Raw genomic sequence first — 17592 nt, 5'->3', positions numbered from 1 at the left:
TGTGTGAGGAGTAAAATCTGAACTCCGAAGTTATTGGAATACAAAACAATTTTATTGAAGCATTTGCAAAGGCTGATGGATTTCCAAGCATACAAGCAAGAGAAACCACACCAGTTACAGATCTCAGCATATTTTATACATTTGTATCACCGGTCGCTTGTCCATCCTTTCCAGGTCCAGTCAATAGGTCTAGTCTGATCACATGCTTTCCGACCACCTATAATCTGCTATCACACCTAATTGTTTAAAGTTAATGAAGTCCATATTATCAGCCAAAATTGTTGAGCGCTCATTCCCCCTCCTGCCGGCCATTTCTCACCTCTTTGATATTCCCTTATCAGTTCTCTTGTTGTGCAAGAATTACAGCACAGCCATAGAAAAGAGCATTGAAAAGGGAAAACATCAAAATGGGTTGGATAAGATACATTATCAGCCTTTCCCAAGGTTGGAGGCTTGGGAAGAGATGAAAATGCTACAATGTATTAAAGAGACCAGTCCTGGTCTCAGAAATAGAGGCCTTTTCTTGAAAGTTAAGGCGTATGGGAAATGATCAGCAATACAATTGAAAAGCAAATTTAAACATGGCTGCACCTTGGATATGTAGTAGTGTGGCTATATGTTAAAATACTAACTTTAGGAAATTTGAACGAAGGATAAAGCTTATATAAACTATAAGCTGTATCATTCATAAGCTATATGCTAGTCTATGCAATGGAAAATTACAACTGATTATATTGTATCTTGCAGTTGCAATCTCTTAGACCAGTGGTCGGCAAGCCGCGGCTCGCGAGCCACATGTGGCTCTTTACACATTTTAATGCGGCTCTTCTGTGTGTTGGGCGCCCGCTCCCCTCCCTCATCTCGGGCACTTCAAAACAAGAGCCCCTTTCCCTTTTTTCTTTTCAACCCACAATGATTAGGGAGGATCCTGAAGTCGGGCGGGGACGAGAAGCGAGGAGGCAGAAAAAGAAACGGAGGCTAAGGAGCTTCCCCCCCGCCTCCTCCCAGCAAAAATCTAACCGGGGAGCCGGGCGGGCAGTAGCAAATTAGCCGATCGCGGCGGGATCGGCTAATTTGCTACTGCCCACCCGGCTCCCCGGTTAGATTTTTGCTGGGAGGGGGCGGGGGGGAAGCTCCTTAGCCTCCATTTCTTTTTCTCCCTCCTCGCTTCTTGGGGCTCCACCAATGGGGGAGCAAGGCCCGCCCAGCCCCAGGCTTTGGGCTAACACAGAGGTCTGCAAAGGTGGCTGTTTTAAGACTGATGGACTTCAATTCTCAGAATTCTGGGAGTTGAAGTCCACCAGTCTTAAGAGCCAATTTTGCAGATCCCTGGGCTAATATGATTGATGCCCTTGGTGGACTTCAATTCTCAGAATTCTGGGAGTTGAAGTCCACTAGTCTTCAAGCTGTCAGGTTTGAAGACCCCTGGGTTTTTTTTTTCTAAAGGGTTAGGGATGCAAGGATCTTGTAACTTGACAGCTTTAAGACTTGCGTGCTTCAAATGCCAGAGTTTATTGAAACTAAAAACAGTGTACCCTATGTATTTTCGGTTTTAAAAATGTGGCTCTCAAAATAAATTTCAATCGTGGTTTTGGCGAGATTTGGCTCAGTTGAAAAAAAAGGTTGCCCACCACTGTCTTAGACCATTAAGAAACAACCTATCTAGTTTCTGTATATAGTGCATCAGTTAGATCAGTGGTAGTCAACCTTTTTCTACCTACCGCCCATTAATGGATCTTTCTTGATGGAAAAATTTCCTTACCGCCCACCAGTTTTTGCGCAAGTGCAGAATATTTTTTAGAAAGGAGGGTGTTTAAAAAAAAAAAGAAATCTACATACATTTATCTTTTTATTTCTACTTTATGCATGTTTATAATGTTTTTAACTTTATAAAGTTTAATTAGAAAACAATAAAGTAAATTGAAATTAGCTTTACTAGTGATTAATGAGATCTTTGAGGCTGATGCTGCGAGACTAAATATTTGATATCTGGTTCGATTTTAGTAAGGAACAAACGAAGGTCTCCTCTTTCGGTGCTTTTCCTTTTTATCTCCTTTTTAAAATCTTCCTTAGGGCTATGTACAAAAGTAAGGCTGAGCTAGTTAGCCCACTTATTATTATTAGCCAACAACAATTCTCTCCTGCCTTTTCTTTCTCCTATTTTGCAACTGCTCTGCTCGGCTTCTGCTCGGCTTTTGCCTGTCTCTGCTAACAGTTTCTACTCCTCCCCTTCCTCTTCCCACCTGTTTGCAACTGCTCTGCTAACAGTTTCTATTCCTCCCCTTCCTCTTCCCACGTGTTTGCAACTTCTGTGCTTCTGCCTGTCTCTGCTAACAGTTTCTATTCCTCCCCTTCCCACTCGCACAAAAGGAGGTTTTAACCTCCGAAATCCCCACCGCCCACCTGGAATCCCAAAACGCCCACTAGTGGGTGGTAAGGACCAGGTTGACGACCCATGAGTTAGATGAAAACCAAGGCTTTGGGACTGCCTTGGGGCCATATCACAATTGTCCTTCTGAGGATCTCTCTCTCTCTCTCTATATATATATATATATCTCCAGGGGTGGGCTTCAAAAATTTCAGCAATGGGTTCTCTGCCCGGTTGCTGGACGTGTGTGGCTGTGGGCATGATGGGCGTAGCCTTGTTGGCCTCCTGCACAACAGCAGGGGGGCTGTTCCCCATGTTCCGGAGGCTTTCCTCAAGACTCTGAGAGGGTGAAAACTGCCTCTCCCAGGCTCCGGAGACCCTCCAGAGTGGCATAGCTTGGTGGGTGTGGCTTGGTGAGCATGGCTTTGTGGGCGTGGCAGGGGAAGAATACTGCAAAATCCCCATTTCCTTCCGATCAGCTGGGACTTGGGAGGCAGAGAATAGATGGGGCGGGGCCAGTCAGGTGGTATTTACTGGTTCTCCGAACTACTCAAAATTTCCGCTACTGGCTCTCGAGAGCTGGTTAGAATCTGCTAAATACCACCTTTGGTGTGGAAGTATCTGAGCAGCACCTGTAAAAGTCAAATTCTGTGAATTTGTGAAATGAAAAAGCTGCAGATAGAGCAGGGCTACAACTGTATCTATGGATTGCCACCTTGGAGCCTTGTTCTAGGTCAGGGGTGTCAAACTCATTGCCCACAGACCAGATGCATCAAGCGTTGGCCAGCCCCACCCCCAGTTTAGCGAAAGGGAAAAAAGTCGTGATACGTCACATGATGACAATGTGACACCTTGAGTTTGACACCTCTGTTCTAGGTGATCTGAGCTCTTCTGGGCAAGGGGGACCTAGAGATTAATCTGAAAGGCCATGCAGAGGAATTTTCAGAGCATCTAGCAAACCAAATCATTCAAATTCATTCCCAGTTAAACTCCAGTCTTGGTACAGGTCCAGCGGAGATACCTGTGGTCTAGAGTTGGTCTGTAAACAAATTTGAACCAGTTGGGCCTGAGGAACTGGACAGGGTCCTCATAATTGTGAGCTTAGCCGCCACCTGCTCATTAGAGTCATATTTCTCCTTGTTTTCGTCCAGTATCCAATCTCCTTGTTTTATGAATGGTTGTGGAGAAAGTGGTTGTGCAGCAGTCACTGAACCCTGGATTACATAGATTATGCAGATCACTTTCAATCAGGATTCAGACCTGGGTAGGTGACAGAAATGGTATTGGTTGTGCTTTCAGATGATCTCTGGTTCGAGCGGGATGGGGTTAGTGTATCCATCTTGGCTCTATGCGATTTCTTGGCGGCTTTCAACACCATCAACTATGGTATTTTTCTGGAATGGCTATGTGAACTAGGAGTGGGAGGCACTGTATTGTGCTGGTTCTCTTCCTTTTAAAGGGGCATATAATGGTTGGTGTTGATTGGGAATGAAAGTCCCTTTATTATGTTGGGTGCCACAGGGTTTGGTACTTTCATCATTCCTGTTTAACATCTACATGAAACTCTGGGGAAGTATGTCTGTCACTATAGGGTGATACATACATACATACATACATACATACATACATACATACATACATACATACATTGTGAATTGTCTTAAAAATGCGAGCTCCAGATGTAGTTATAAAAGAAACAGACATTGTGATCTCCAGAACTTTAAAAATATATTTATCACTTAGCTTTGGTTAGCAACTGCTAACATTGTCAGAATGTAATATATATGTCACCGTGAAAGACCGAAATTGGTGAATGTCGACATTCACCGGTGAATGTTGGTGAATGTCGACATTCACCGGTGAATGTCGACATTCACCGGTGAATGTTGACACATACCAATTTCGGTCTTTCACGGTGACATATATAACGAGTCAGCGTAACGCTTTACTTTTGCTTTTCAATTCGGGGTCCTGGAAACTACTTGTTCTAACCGCGCAGGATCACAGGTTTTTTTTTAAAAAAAGTCCGCGAATAGAAGACGCTTAAAAGGAAGCGAGGAGCCGAGGTATTAGGGTAAGGGTATTAGGGTAAGGGTGTCGAGAGGATAAGGACATACACCAAGCGACTATGTGAATGTCGACATTCACCGGTGAATGTCGACATTCACCAGATTTCGGACTTTCACAGTAACATATATATAATTATATATCTCCCCCTGGCAAATAAACTATTTATTATCTGTCTGTCTGTTTATCTGTCTATCTATCTATCTATCTATCTATCTATCTATCTATCTATCTATCTATCTATCTATCTATCTATCATCTATCTATCTTTCTACAGTATCTTTCTATCCATCCATCCATCCATCCATCCATCCATCCATCCATCCATCCATCTATCTATCTATCTATCATCTATAAGGTAAGGGTTCCCCTCGCACATAAGTACTAGTCATTCCTGATTGTAGGTGGTGGTGCTAATCTCCGTTTCAAAGCCGAAGTGCCAGCACTGTCTGAAGATGACTCCGTAGTCATGTGGCCGGCATGATTAATTGCCAAAGGGGCACGGAACGATGTTACCTTCCCCCGAAAGGTGGTCCCTATTTTTCTACTTGCATTTTTACATGCTTTCGAACTGCTAGGTTGGCAGAAGCTGAGACAAGTAACGGGAGTTCACTCTGTTACGTGGCGCTAGGGATTCGAACAGCCAAACTGCCAAACTTTCTGATCGATAAGCTCAGCATCTTAGCCCCTGAGCCACCACCTCCCTTATATACATGCATACATGTATGTATGTATGTATGTATGTGTGTATATGTGTGTATATGTATGTATGTATGTATGTATGTATGTATATATGATGTATATATGATGTATTTATGATGTATATATATGTATATATGGCTTCAACTCAACCTTGGAAAAACTGAATGGTTTGGGACTTTGCCATCTTTGCTAATGGAGGGATAGCAGTGCCCCAAATAGGCCTGGTGCACAAAGGGTGGGGGAGGGAGAGATCCTTCTGGGACTCACAAATCTTGCTTCAAGATCAGGTGGCAGTCATCGATAGGAGGACCTTTGCACAGCTTTGGGTTGTGTGCCAGTTTGCCCATTCCTGTTTATAGATACTCATATCCTTGTTACCTCTTGAATAGTGACCAAATGGACTATTGTAATGCACTCCACAAAATGCTCTTTGGAACCTCATTCCCTCTGAGGTGATATTAGCATCAATCCTATCAGTGGTGGTGAACCTATGGCATGCATGCCAGAGGGGGAACTCAGAGCCCTTTCTGTGGGCATGTGCGCCATCACCCCAGCACAGAGTTTGCCAGAGTTCAGGCATCTTGAGGGCAGCCTAGGGGACCGGCTCCTCATCCTGGCAGAAAGTAGAGAAGAGCCTGATGCAGCTGGAGCTGCAGAAGCGGAGACCGGATTATGGTTAAGGCGGGCCCAAAATTGAAAATATCAAAAGTTGTTTGTATCATTTAAAGCTCTGTTATTGTGTTTTTCTTTTAAGACAAAAGATGTTAATGTATGAGTTGTTTTTTCTAAACTAAAACCACAGTATTCAGGTTAAATTGCCGTGTTGCAGTGGTGGGTTGCAGGCAGTATGCCCCGGTACGCGCATACTGGTGCCTGCTGGAAGCAGCAGCCACTGCACTAGAATGGTGCTTTGGAGGGCCCGTCCGCCCGCCCTCGTTCCTTACTCTATTTGTAGGAAATGGGCCATCTGCGCATGCGCGTGTAGCATACGGTGCCTGCGCGATGCTCCGCCGAGCAGCTGGAGCATCGTAGGCAGTGGGTGCGCATGCGTGCACAGCGTGCATGCCTGTGGTGCACACACGGCTCCCGTTGCTGCGTACTGTTGCAACAGGAGCCGAAACCCACCACTGCCGTGTTGGCACTTTGTGATAAATAAGTGGGTTTTGGCACACAATCTCTAAAAGGTTCGCCATTATTGACATAGACCTACCTCCACTGTCACTAGATGCTGAGTCTAACAACAGGGTGATTTTACCTTTCATGTTTGTTCCCAACTGATATTGAATTTGCGATGTTTATGCTCTGCATTACAAGGTAGTTTTTTAATGTAAAAATTCTTGGTTTAAGTAGGAAAACACTAAAAAAAAATAATATGCAGAACATTTGCTGCATTAAGGTAGGCTGATTTAAGAGTCTCACCAGGGATATTGAACCGCTTCATGAAAGTTATGTTTTTAATAATATTTTGGTAGATTGTTGCACCGAATTATAAACATACACAAACACATATATAGATACATATACACAATACATTGACCAGTCATTCTTCCACAGAATTCATTTAATTATTTGTTTATTTAATTATTTATAACATTTATAAAGCTGCCCATCTTTAAATCACCTCTGGGCGGCTCCAATCAAAAATTAAAAATCATATCAAATCATAACAAACTACAAACCACAACTGATTAAAACATTAAAAACACCAAACCCCGACATATAGTTTGCATGAATGGCATCAAAGCAGTTCTAGATTAGATTTAGTAGAAGAATTTAATAAATTCTTAAAAATAGTTGGAGTGCAAAGAATTTTGGTGATCTTACTTTCAGGCCTTCAGTATCTTCTTATAATCAAGCTTACAGTGTGACCCTTTTTTGATGTCATCCAGGCCTGTGATTTTTCCTATTTGAACTTAGGGTTTTCATCCCTAGCCTCTACTCCTGCTTACCTTTCCCTTAGACATTCATAGGACACTCATGCAAAATATATGAAATCAAATGTCACGTAAGAATTTGCTGATACTAAAAGATGCCATGATTTTAAGATTTTTCTGGCAAAAATAACAAACATTGAATGGGAGGCCCACTATATTATTTCATTGTGGCAGAAGCAAGTAGCAGGGCAGCTTGACCTGATCATATCATTCTGGCAGCTACTTCGTTGCACTAACCAATCGCAGTTGGTGTACTTATCAATTTGTAAGCAAGGATTTGCTGAAAATTTTAAAAAGAGAAGAAATGTAAATAAAAGTTAGACATTACCAAAAGTACAACTGCTAGGAACTCTTTTACAATTGTATATAACATTTTAGAGCTCAAAAATCAAACCTGTTTATTTTTTTTTAAAGGGGTGGATTTAAAGCTGAAGATTTTTTAAAAGGAAAATATTACTTAGAGTAATTATTTTAGAGTACATATCAAAGTAATTGTAGGCAGCTGCTGAATTATTACTTTCAGCAATAGTCCTGAACAAAATTGAACAAAAATCTGGTATGGATTTTAAGTTCTTCCTAAGCTGAAATGGATTGATAATATACTCGTATATCCTGATTCAATTGCATGGGCTCATCAACCACTAGTGAGGGAGCATATAGAAGCACCATTGAGGCAACTCTAGATGTCTGGTTATCCCACAATAGCATGCTTCATGTATGTACTGATCCCCTTGTCTTGTTGGATAGCTGGACATCTTCCATTATGCCAGTTATTCTACCTAGACATAATTATCTCTTCAAATGAAATCTATTCTTGGGTGATATGACATGACCTTTACAAATGTTGGTTTAATAATTGGTCTTTTTAACTTACTGCATAGTCCGTCGTCACAAGCCGAAGGACAGTCTTCACAAGGTTGCCCTAATTTATATGGAGTAGCAGTTAAACCTGCGAAGTTCCCTCTGGAATGAAAAAGATGAACAGAACGGTGTCATATATTACCACTCTTATATTTGTGATTGCTGAACCCCCCGTGCTGTATCAATAAATAATTGACTTTGGTTGCATTGTCTTAGTTTGGGTTTCCAGTTTTGAGAGAGCAGACAGCACCACTATCAAGAGGGTGGCCATCTTCCACCCTCCATGGAAGACCTGACTTCTGAAGTCTTCTCCAAAAGGCAGTAAACCCTGTCAAGTTTTGAAGAGAGCAAAAAAAGATTTTCCCGGCTTGTTAAATAATTGAGAGAAACTTTTACTTCTGCCTCATGTCTTCCTCTTTCCCCTCTTTCATTTTTCCTCTTTCTTTGTTAACATTCTTCTTCTCCTATCTCTCTGTCTTTCTCAAGTCTCTCTAAGCAACACAGAAATCTTTTCCCCCTTTCCTGCCAATCATAGGCCATGATTGCTTGAGGAGTCTGCCTTCTATGTACGTCATCCATGCTGTCTCTCTGCATGTTATCTTATGCATGTTATTTTCAGGTATTTCCCATAGTTGGGGAGGGACCATGTGACAAATCATGTGCCTACAGGTTGAAGATTTCAAGTTCCGTTCTTGGAATTGCCACTCGAGTTAAAAAAAATGAGATGAATGGAAAAGTAAGCAAAACGAATACAAAATAGTAAACAGGATTAGGACAAAAATTAAATTTAATTATCCATCCATAAACATCCATCCATCCATCCACAGCTTTCAATTTTTTAATATTTACTGGATGGATGAATTGAATGAATTTCGAGACTACTCCATTCCAAAATGACTCTGTTAAAGAAACGAGTTAAAGAAACAATATCGTGTTAAAAAACAGATATCCAAGAAACAACATAACATTATATCACATCACACAGAAGGATATTTTAAGGAAATTGTGTGTAGAATTATATATGCAGTCTTCATTCAGTGATTGACTTAGACACCAAACTTTTACACTTATGATGGTGACAAAAAAAACTAATGTTGCAACCAACCATTGCTTTTGCAGGTCTATAGAGTGAGATTGAAACAATAACACAGTCATAATTCCCCTTTGGAAACACGTGGCTTAATGACTGAGTTGCCAGCCCAAATTGTGGTCACTAAATGAGGACTAACTGTATAGCTTTTTGTTTAAAAATCCCAAAGTCAGTTTTGATTTAACTCTTTTCTTAACCCAGTGCAGAAATAATAGAGATACATAATTGGAAGATCTCCTGAAATAAAATATAACTAAGAGTGTGTGTCAGCTAATCTTATGAAAATTTAGGTATTTTTGATGTTATTGCTAGGTAAAAGCATCTGCAGGAAAGAACAATGGCATTAAAGCACAAACTTTGTGGCTTAACATATTGTGTCTAATCAAGGCATAGAACAAATAGAACAAAAGGGTGGGTTTTATATTGTGCTGTCATAATGCCTATTTCATAATTTTTCCATCATGACAACTAGCAGTTCAAACATTTTTTGCTAGATAACATTTCAGCCCATACCAACTAGAGAAGATTGTTGAAGAAAACCCGTGCCCTTATGGATTCTATCTGGAGCATCACTGGCTCTGGGACAGGGCGAGCCATGTTCATTCTTAGCAAAAAGGATTCTTCTTGTAGAAGCACAAGTGGAACATAGTAAATTACTTTTGAGGATAGCATTAGGAAATTATATTTTCTTCAAACTGGCAACATCAGTAAATGGTATGTGAGATTTTTCATTCCTATAATTTCATATTCTATTATCAATCATCTTCAGAGTCAGATTTAGGAAAATAAACTAAATAGAAAAGATTTGTCCATATGCCTCAGGCCCATTACTTAGAATTTAGCTCTTGGAAATTCTTTGTTGGAACTCCTATTCCAAATAATCCTTGGTGTCTTGATATATTTCATTTTCAAAATCTTATATTAAATAAATATCTCCAAAAAACCATACACTATGGCCAAACTTGAATTATTAGCACACAAAACTCATTACGGTTAGTTAATATATAATAGGTCTAGCTAGGCATAGCCATAGTGGCTGAGTGGCTAAGACGCTGAGCTTGTCGATCAGAAAGATCGGCAGTTCGGTGGTTCGAATCCCTAGCACCTTGTAACAGAGTAAGCTCCTGTTTCTTGTCCCAGTTTCTGCCAACCTAGCAGTTCGAAAGCATGTAAAAATACAAGTACAAAAATAGGAACCACCTTTGGTGGGAAGGTAACAGCGCTCCATGCCCCTTTGGCGTTTAATCATGCTGGCCACATGACTACGGAGATGTCTTCTGAGAACGCTGGTTCTTCGGCATTGAAACAGAGATGAGCACCGCCCCCTAGATTCGGGAACAACTAGCACATATGTGCAAGGGGAACCTTTACCTTTACCTTAATAGTAGCCATATTTTACTGCTTCACTTGCATTTATTTTGTTCTTTTTATCGTACACTGCTTTATATTTTGTTTGGGTGTAAGATTGTACATAACATTTGATTAAAATGTGATTTAAGCTCATTTTTCCCCAGGACAATCAGAATTACTCTAATTAGACTTGCCATAAATGTGACAAACATAGAAATCATAGCTGATACATACGCTGGGCAGTACTGACAAACATAGAAGTAGTTGTAGGGAGATGAAGGACAATAGGCAGCAGCACAACCAATACGGTGACTTTTGTACCAAACTATCTGTAAGATACAAAAATATACACACAGGTTAATATGCTAGAAGCTTAATATTGATAACAAACATATGGACTTCAGAGGAGCATGTAAGAAAATAAACGCAGCTACAAGAATGTTGCAGTATATACAGTATACCATAATAACAATGAGTGTACAAAGAACTTCTCCAATCATTTCATATAAAAGTTTGCCAAAGCAAAGAAATGTTAGAACAAATAAGGCTTCGTCCTTTGTCCTTTAATGTATATATTTAAAATGAAAAACACGAAACTGCTTCATCCTGAACTTTGCCCCATCACATCCAAGCTAGTTCCTCTTTCCCAGCTGCATTAAAGCCAAGATCTGAATGGGCAGCTATTTGTGAATAACAAATAACACATTTAGTATGTTTGCAATCCTTCATTTACTCCATATCAGTACTTAAAAAACAAAATGGTGCAACATTTAACCTAGTCTAGTTTTTCCTTTTCCTTAACATGCACTGGGATTATGGCTTTTAGCCAAGATCATCCTGTGTTCAGGTCTATGGAATTATTTAGTGATTGTAAGGACACAGTTTCTTGGTTTTCTTGGCCACAGCACAGAAAAATGTTTTGCTATTAACTTTTTGTGGGATGTTTTCTCAATTTTCCTGTCTAGCTTCAAGCCATGATTTTACTATATAACAACCAGGCATGGCCTAGCTTAGTGATTCAGGATCAGCCATGGACTTAAGTGTAATTTAAGGGAATCTACCTTTTTTTTATCTCATTCATTTTTGTGGATTTATACTTGGTGAACATAGAAATGGCAAAGATATGAAAAAGTCCTACCTGAGTATAATGGCCAGTAACAGAACCTGGTGGGTTTGCTCCAACGCCATATACGAAATTTGTGTATTCATTATGCCAAGACTGCATTATTTCAGTCCATGCCACGGGAACAGTTGACTGGTATATATTTTCACCACATTGTATTCCACCTAAAAGTGGGTAGGGTTGAAAAAAAAGCAACAGCAAGAAAACACAGGTGAACACATGTTTTGAAAGAAGCAAAAGGACAGCAGAAAGGTCATAGCTGAGCATTATCTCTTATCTTTCCAGAAATATTAATGAACTATTGGAAAGGAAAGGAAAAATTTGTACCCAGAATCCTTCCTTACTGTAATACTTTTGCAGAACTTTTAATTGTTTAAAGTAGTAATGAATTGTTTTCTGATGAGCATTTAAAAACAATAACATAGTTTCTTTAGAAGTAAATTAGAGCCCAGATGCTTTATTTTGTGGGGACATCACCATGTTAATACATAGTGTGGTATTGAGATTAGGGAGTTTCAGGTTTAATTCTCCACTGACCATGGAAATCTCTGAACATCTTTGGGCTTGGCATCTACCATCAAAAACAGCTGTGGTGAGGAAAATATCTTTAGCATCTTGGGGGGATGGTGGGCCATAAATGTAGTAATGTACAATATAAGAAAGAAATGAAAAAAAAATCATTGTTCAAATAAAATTTTTCTTGCAAATTCATGGGGGGGGGGGAATTAAGAAAATTATTACTGTCTTAATCCTTCTACCAATCATTTACGCGGGAGAGATTCATAAATATTGCTTTTCCTGCTAATATTGAAAAACAAGTGTTATTGTAAATGCTATTTAATGTGAAATATACTATTAGTCCTCTAACCAGTTAAAGCTATTCTATACCTTTGGATTGACTTACCAAGAATTCTTGAACTATCTGGACTGTGATCAGAAGCACATTGAAATGCCCAACGTTCTGCATTCGAAGCAGCTTCAGGATACCATTCCTGAATAGAATAGAAGTCAACAGCAACAATCAATCAATCAATGAGACATAATTTAAAATTGCAGAACATATTTGTCTGATCATTTTTTACTACCTTTTGACTTCCTTCAAATCTTGTATTTAAGAATTCAGAAGTTACAGCAATATTCTTTAAAACATCCTTTGAATAGTTGGACCTGGATGGTAAGGCTCCCTCTCCACCCTTTTTGACAACCAACCCATGTGTGACGACAACCCATGTGTGTACCATGATAATTGCCATTAAGTGGGTTTCCTTCTGACCAGGAATGTTAAAATTCCAATTGAGATGGAGTTCTCTGATGTTTGTATGTTGAATACCCTTGCATGCAGGAGCCAAAGAAAGAATGGTTTTTTCAAAATCAAGAAAAAATAAGGTTAAGAGATGATATTTGGAACATAACCTTTATTATTGTAGCTTATTATATGTATATGTGTGTCTATGTGTATGTGTGTATGTGTGTATGTATGTATGTATGTATGTATGTATGTATGTATGTATTTGTAGATTTTCACGGGTGTAGGTATGCTGGTCTTGTTGTATTCGGGTCTTTTCCCGTGTAAGATTGAGATTGTCTTGGCAACGTTTCGACGAGCTCTCACTCACCATCTTAAGGCTGAGTTTTGGGCTTAAAGCTTTAAAGCTTTTCTCGAAATAGAGAAACACCCCCACAACATGAATAAACGTGACGATATCTCCCGCCTACCAAACATCTGGAAACCAGCCCTAGTCAACAAATGAGCCTCACCCACCACCCAGGCCGTTACAATACAAAACAACAATGCACACACAGCCAGCACCAATCAGCCCCAATCTACCAATCATGATACAACCACACAACCAATCATTCCACTTACTGAAACAAAGCCAGCACTCCATATCCCCCCACCAAGATTTACAGAAAGACGGCAGCTCCGATCACACCTTAAGCCAAAAACACCAGCCTGAAGATGGCGAGTGAGACCTTGCTGAAATGTTGCCAAGACAATCTCAATCCTACATGGGAAAATACCCGAATACAACAAAACCAGCATACCGCCCATCTGACAAAACTATGGTCATGTTTTTAAATTTTTAAAATTAGTAATTCATAATAACAGCAACAATTATTATCAAAAACATTAAAAACTATAAAACATAACAAAAAATAAATTTTCAAAGAAATGCTAATAATAGACCTGCCTCACTAATTTTCCAGTTCCTTGGTGTCCTCAGGCTAGCTTTGTGGTGGTGGGGGAGGATACTTTACAATGTGGGTACATCAGAGCCAGGAAAGCTCACTGCCTAAGGCCTCCCAAATGTAGCTCCCTAAATATAACCCAGAGCGTGTCCTCTCTACTAGATCTGGTGATACAGGAAGATGTAATTGGGAAGAGGTGGTTTCTCCAATAACCCAGCCCCATGCCAGTAGAACTTTAAAGGTGAGTCACTGTGAACTGAGCTCCTTGATCTAGGAATCTCCAACTGGTGTACAATATGAAGTTGTATGAAGGCTTCTCTTAGCCACAACTGCCATCTGCCCCTCAAGCAGGATTTGTGAGTCCAGGAGGAAGCCCAGATTGTGCACAGGGTCAGTTTGGGGCAGTATAATGCCATCCAGCACCAAAGAAGTCATAGTCTCATAACTGGAGGGTCCCAAAACCTAAAGCCACTAGGTCTTTCCACATTTACATAAAGTCAGTTGTGCCCCATCCAGAGCATCACTTAATTTGCCAGGGACAGAACTGTAGAATTGAATATTATCAACATATTGATGATAACTCATCTCATGGCGATGGATGAGTTCTCCTAGCAATCTCATTTAGATGTTAAATAGGAGAGGAGACTAGCTATCTCCTCCTAATCACCAATTTTATCAAGATTCCTACATGATCAGGATCTCTGATAATTTACACAGTAGCATCCCCTGGATTTTGTGATGCATGTAGTAAGGGATGAGGGATATATCATGACACTGTCATTTATGTCACTCTGACTACCCCATCACCTTCCTTCTTTTTCATGGATGTCATAATATTTATTTATTTACATAAATCATTCCAATTGGTATTTTCAATCTGTTTCCCGGTGATTCTGCCATGTGAATCAAATATCTACCTGGGCCATTTGCTTTGCCAATATTCATTGCTATTTTAATAGGTAAAATACTTTGTAAAACTGGTTTTACTTTTGATGAAAGCTAATCAAGTTTTTTTCATAAAAGGAAAAAAATAATATTGTACAAAACAGTACAGAAAACTAGTATTATTTTTAAAGAACAGACTGGACAGCCATTTTGTCTGGAACAGTGTAGGATTTCCTACCATGGGCTGGGGGTGGACTAGAAGTCCTCCAAGATCCCTTCCAACTCTATTATTATTATTTTTTATGGCAATTGAAACCACAGTGCTTGGATGTAACTGGCAGTATTGTAACTGATTTTCATGTATAAGAAAGAAAATCGAGATGCTATAGGTATTGTACTATGGTATCTACCTACTATATGTACAATTGCTAGAACATAAGGGCTATTGATTTCCATGGGATTTATATCAAACTAAAGGACCTTGAGATTGCAATTTATGTGAAATGTGCAAGTCTAGTCTTGGCTGAGATTATGGCAATTAAAGATACAACAGCCAATATTGGAATGTAAAAAAATACAGCTATGAGGCAGTACTAGATATTGCCAAAGGCCCTCTTAGCTTAATTTCTCCTCAATACTTTTATTATATATTTTCATGATATTTTTGCATTATATATTTCCCTGAGTGGTGTTATAACTGATAGATTCAAATAAAAATATAGATGCACCTAAATTCACATTGGCAAAAAAACAGAATTACTCAATCAATCAATAATAAATATATTCCCTTATTGTAGTTAGTACATCATATAATATTTATACTAGTAAGGAACTTAAACTTCCAAACTCTATAACAAATATAATTATATTTAGTTTACCATTTTTAGCATGTTGCTAGCAGTTGGACTCACAGATCTCCTAAAAGAATTGTGCACGTCAACAATCTCCCTTTGTTTTTCATTTCTCCTGGGTGACTCAGAATCAAAATCAACCTTAAGGTAACAAGCAAAATAAAATAAAATAAAAACAATTAAAAATTGTATGACTTTGAATAGAACAGGCAACTAGTGGCCTCAGGATTCAGCACCAGTCCTTATGAATGACTTTGCCTTATCTTCTTCTATCACCATTCTACTCCCTGCAACTTTCTTCTGACCACTAGCTATGAAACAGTGGCCCCATTTGTCTGTGTATTGGATAGACTAGCCACAACATAAGAAGCAGGTGATAATAGAGCCAAGGTAAAATGAATTAATCATTATTCTTCATGGGAATACTGCACTGGTATGTATGTATTTATATAAAGAACTTATATGGCTGTCTATATCCTATAATGATCTTAAGTGGCTCACAACAGGAATAAAAAGAGAGCCATCCTATTCACCAAGTGTCAGACCAATCAGCCTCATTGAACCCCCATCCGAGCCCAATACTTGGGGAGGGGGGGGCAGAACCAGATCTTCACTGCCCTCTGGAAGGCTTAAAAGGGTAGGGATCCCTCAAGTCTCAGGTGTGTGTGCGTGTGTGGGGGCTATTCCAGGGGATTGGGACTTGAATTCTTTTATAGGCCACAGGCATTAAAATTAGTCAGATTCTTTTCATTAAATGTGCCCGTTTTAATTATATTTGAATGCCCCATTCAGCATGATTTTGTTTGCTTTGCATGTTCAGCCCTGGAATATATTTACAAATTAAAATGAACAGTTAGATTGACTAAGCTTCTCTGATTAGACCAGAGTAATGAATGCTAATACTATTTGATTACAAGGTTTCAATATTACAGCAAGAGACTTGAAAGTCTGGATTCAGATTTATTTCACTGTTGTCTCAGTTGCATCTCCTCTTCTTGCTCCTAAAGGTTATTTCTACCAACCATCACACATATGGAACAATCCAACATGTATTAGGCAGTTTTATGTATTAATTGTAAGAGGAAAAAGTTATGTACTGCGTATCTTAAATCTGCTATATGTGATACAAAATTATTAAACTTACAGCTCCAAAAGACTGTTGCAGCACTGCAGCAAGACTTAGCAAGATGAAGACAATCATTTCTAAAAAAATATATATATTAAGATATATCAGTGCTTAATCTCCTCAATGGAATTTGTGCCAATTTTCTGTAAATAGTTCAGATATCTCCTAAACCACAAAACTTACTCTAACTCTTAAGTATTTTTTCTTTTACTCCCTTGTACTCCAATAGGCGTCCTGCATATCAATGGTTCATTCTAAGGATATGTAAATCATTTATATACAAATCATCTATAAACCCATAATAGTTCCTTAAGTTTTCCCTTATTGATTTGCTGCAGTAAAAAATAACTTTTACCCCAGCCATTTCCATAAAAGCCAATAAAAAAATCACTCTGATCAGTGATTATTGGATCTAATCTACAAGATGTCTGAAGGATCCTAGGTTGGTAACAGCTCATTTAGAATATATTGTTCCTCAATTTTTTGTCTTATATCAGATATAATCAACTATTATCTGCAGATGCAAAGGCTACAGGGTTAACACATATGACAATGGTGATTGCTCCTGAGGCAATGCAATCAGAATTTGTTCCTGATTGCAAGAATTTGTCCTGGCAGCTTTTATCATGACTGGATTGACACAGAAACAGACTGGATTAATATGATCAATTTAGTTGACTTCCCAGCATCTCAGGTGTGCTAGGAAGTGATGACACCACTGTATGTGGAGTTGGCTTTTCTGTGGCCCTTTTCCGTGGCTGTAGCATCTAATGAGAAACTACAGGCAGAAGAAGCTGAGATGAACTTTAAAATGGAAAGCAGAATGGGCAGCGTATATATTTAATAATAAATTTTTAAAAATTAAAATTCCTGATTTAGAACTCTAGCACTATGCATAAAATATTTCGAGGCACTAAACCAGACTGCCAAAATCTGAGAGGAGGAAATAGAAAAAATGCTATATTTTATGAGCTCAGTTTCTCTTAGGAAAAATTATTAAGCCAAAAAGGGATAGGATTAAGTTGAGGTTTTATATATTGCAGTA

General features: G+C 39.1%; 1 protein-coding gene across 1 annotated transcript; it reads right to left on the bottom strand.

The window, feature by feature from the left end:
• Positions 1-6688: 6688 nt before the first annotated feature.
• Positions 6689-16622, bottom strand: LOC309386318 (cysteine-rich venom protein TEL1-like; the record flags this gene model as incomplete). The annotated part of the gene is made up of 7 exons (XM_081941549.1): positions 6689-7351; positions 7946-8034; positions 10607-10701; positions 11511-11659; positions 12400-12487; positions 15449-15562; positions 16566-16622. 7 exons carry the CDS (start codon positions 16620-16622, stop codon positions 7224-7226), a joined length of 720 nt encoding a protein of 239 aa, XP_081797675.1. The 3' UTR covers positions 6689-7223.
• Positions 16623-17592: the final 970 nt, after the last annotated feature.

Source organism: Natrix helvetica (assembly GCF_964273705.1).
Source record: "Natrix helvetica genome assembly, chromosome: 2".
NCBI lineage: Eukaryota > Metazoa > Chordata > Lepidosauria > Squamata > Natricidae > Natrix > Natrix helvetica.
This window is presented reverse-complemented; position numbering and strand designations above follow the sequence as displayed.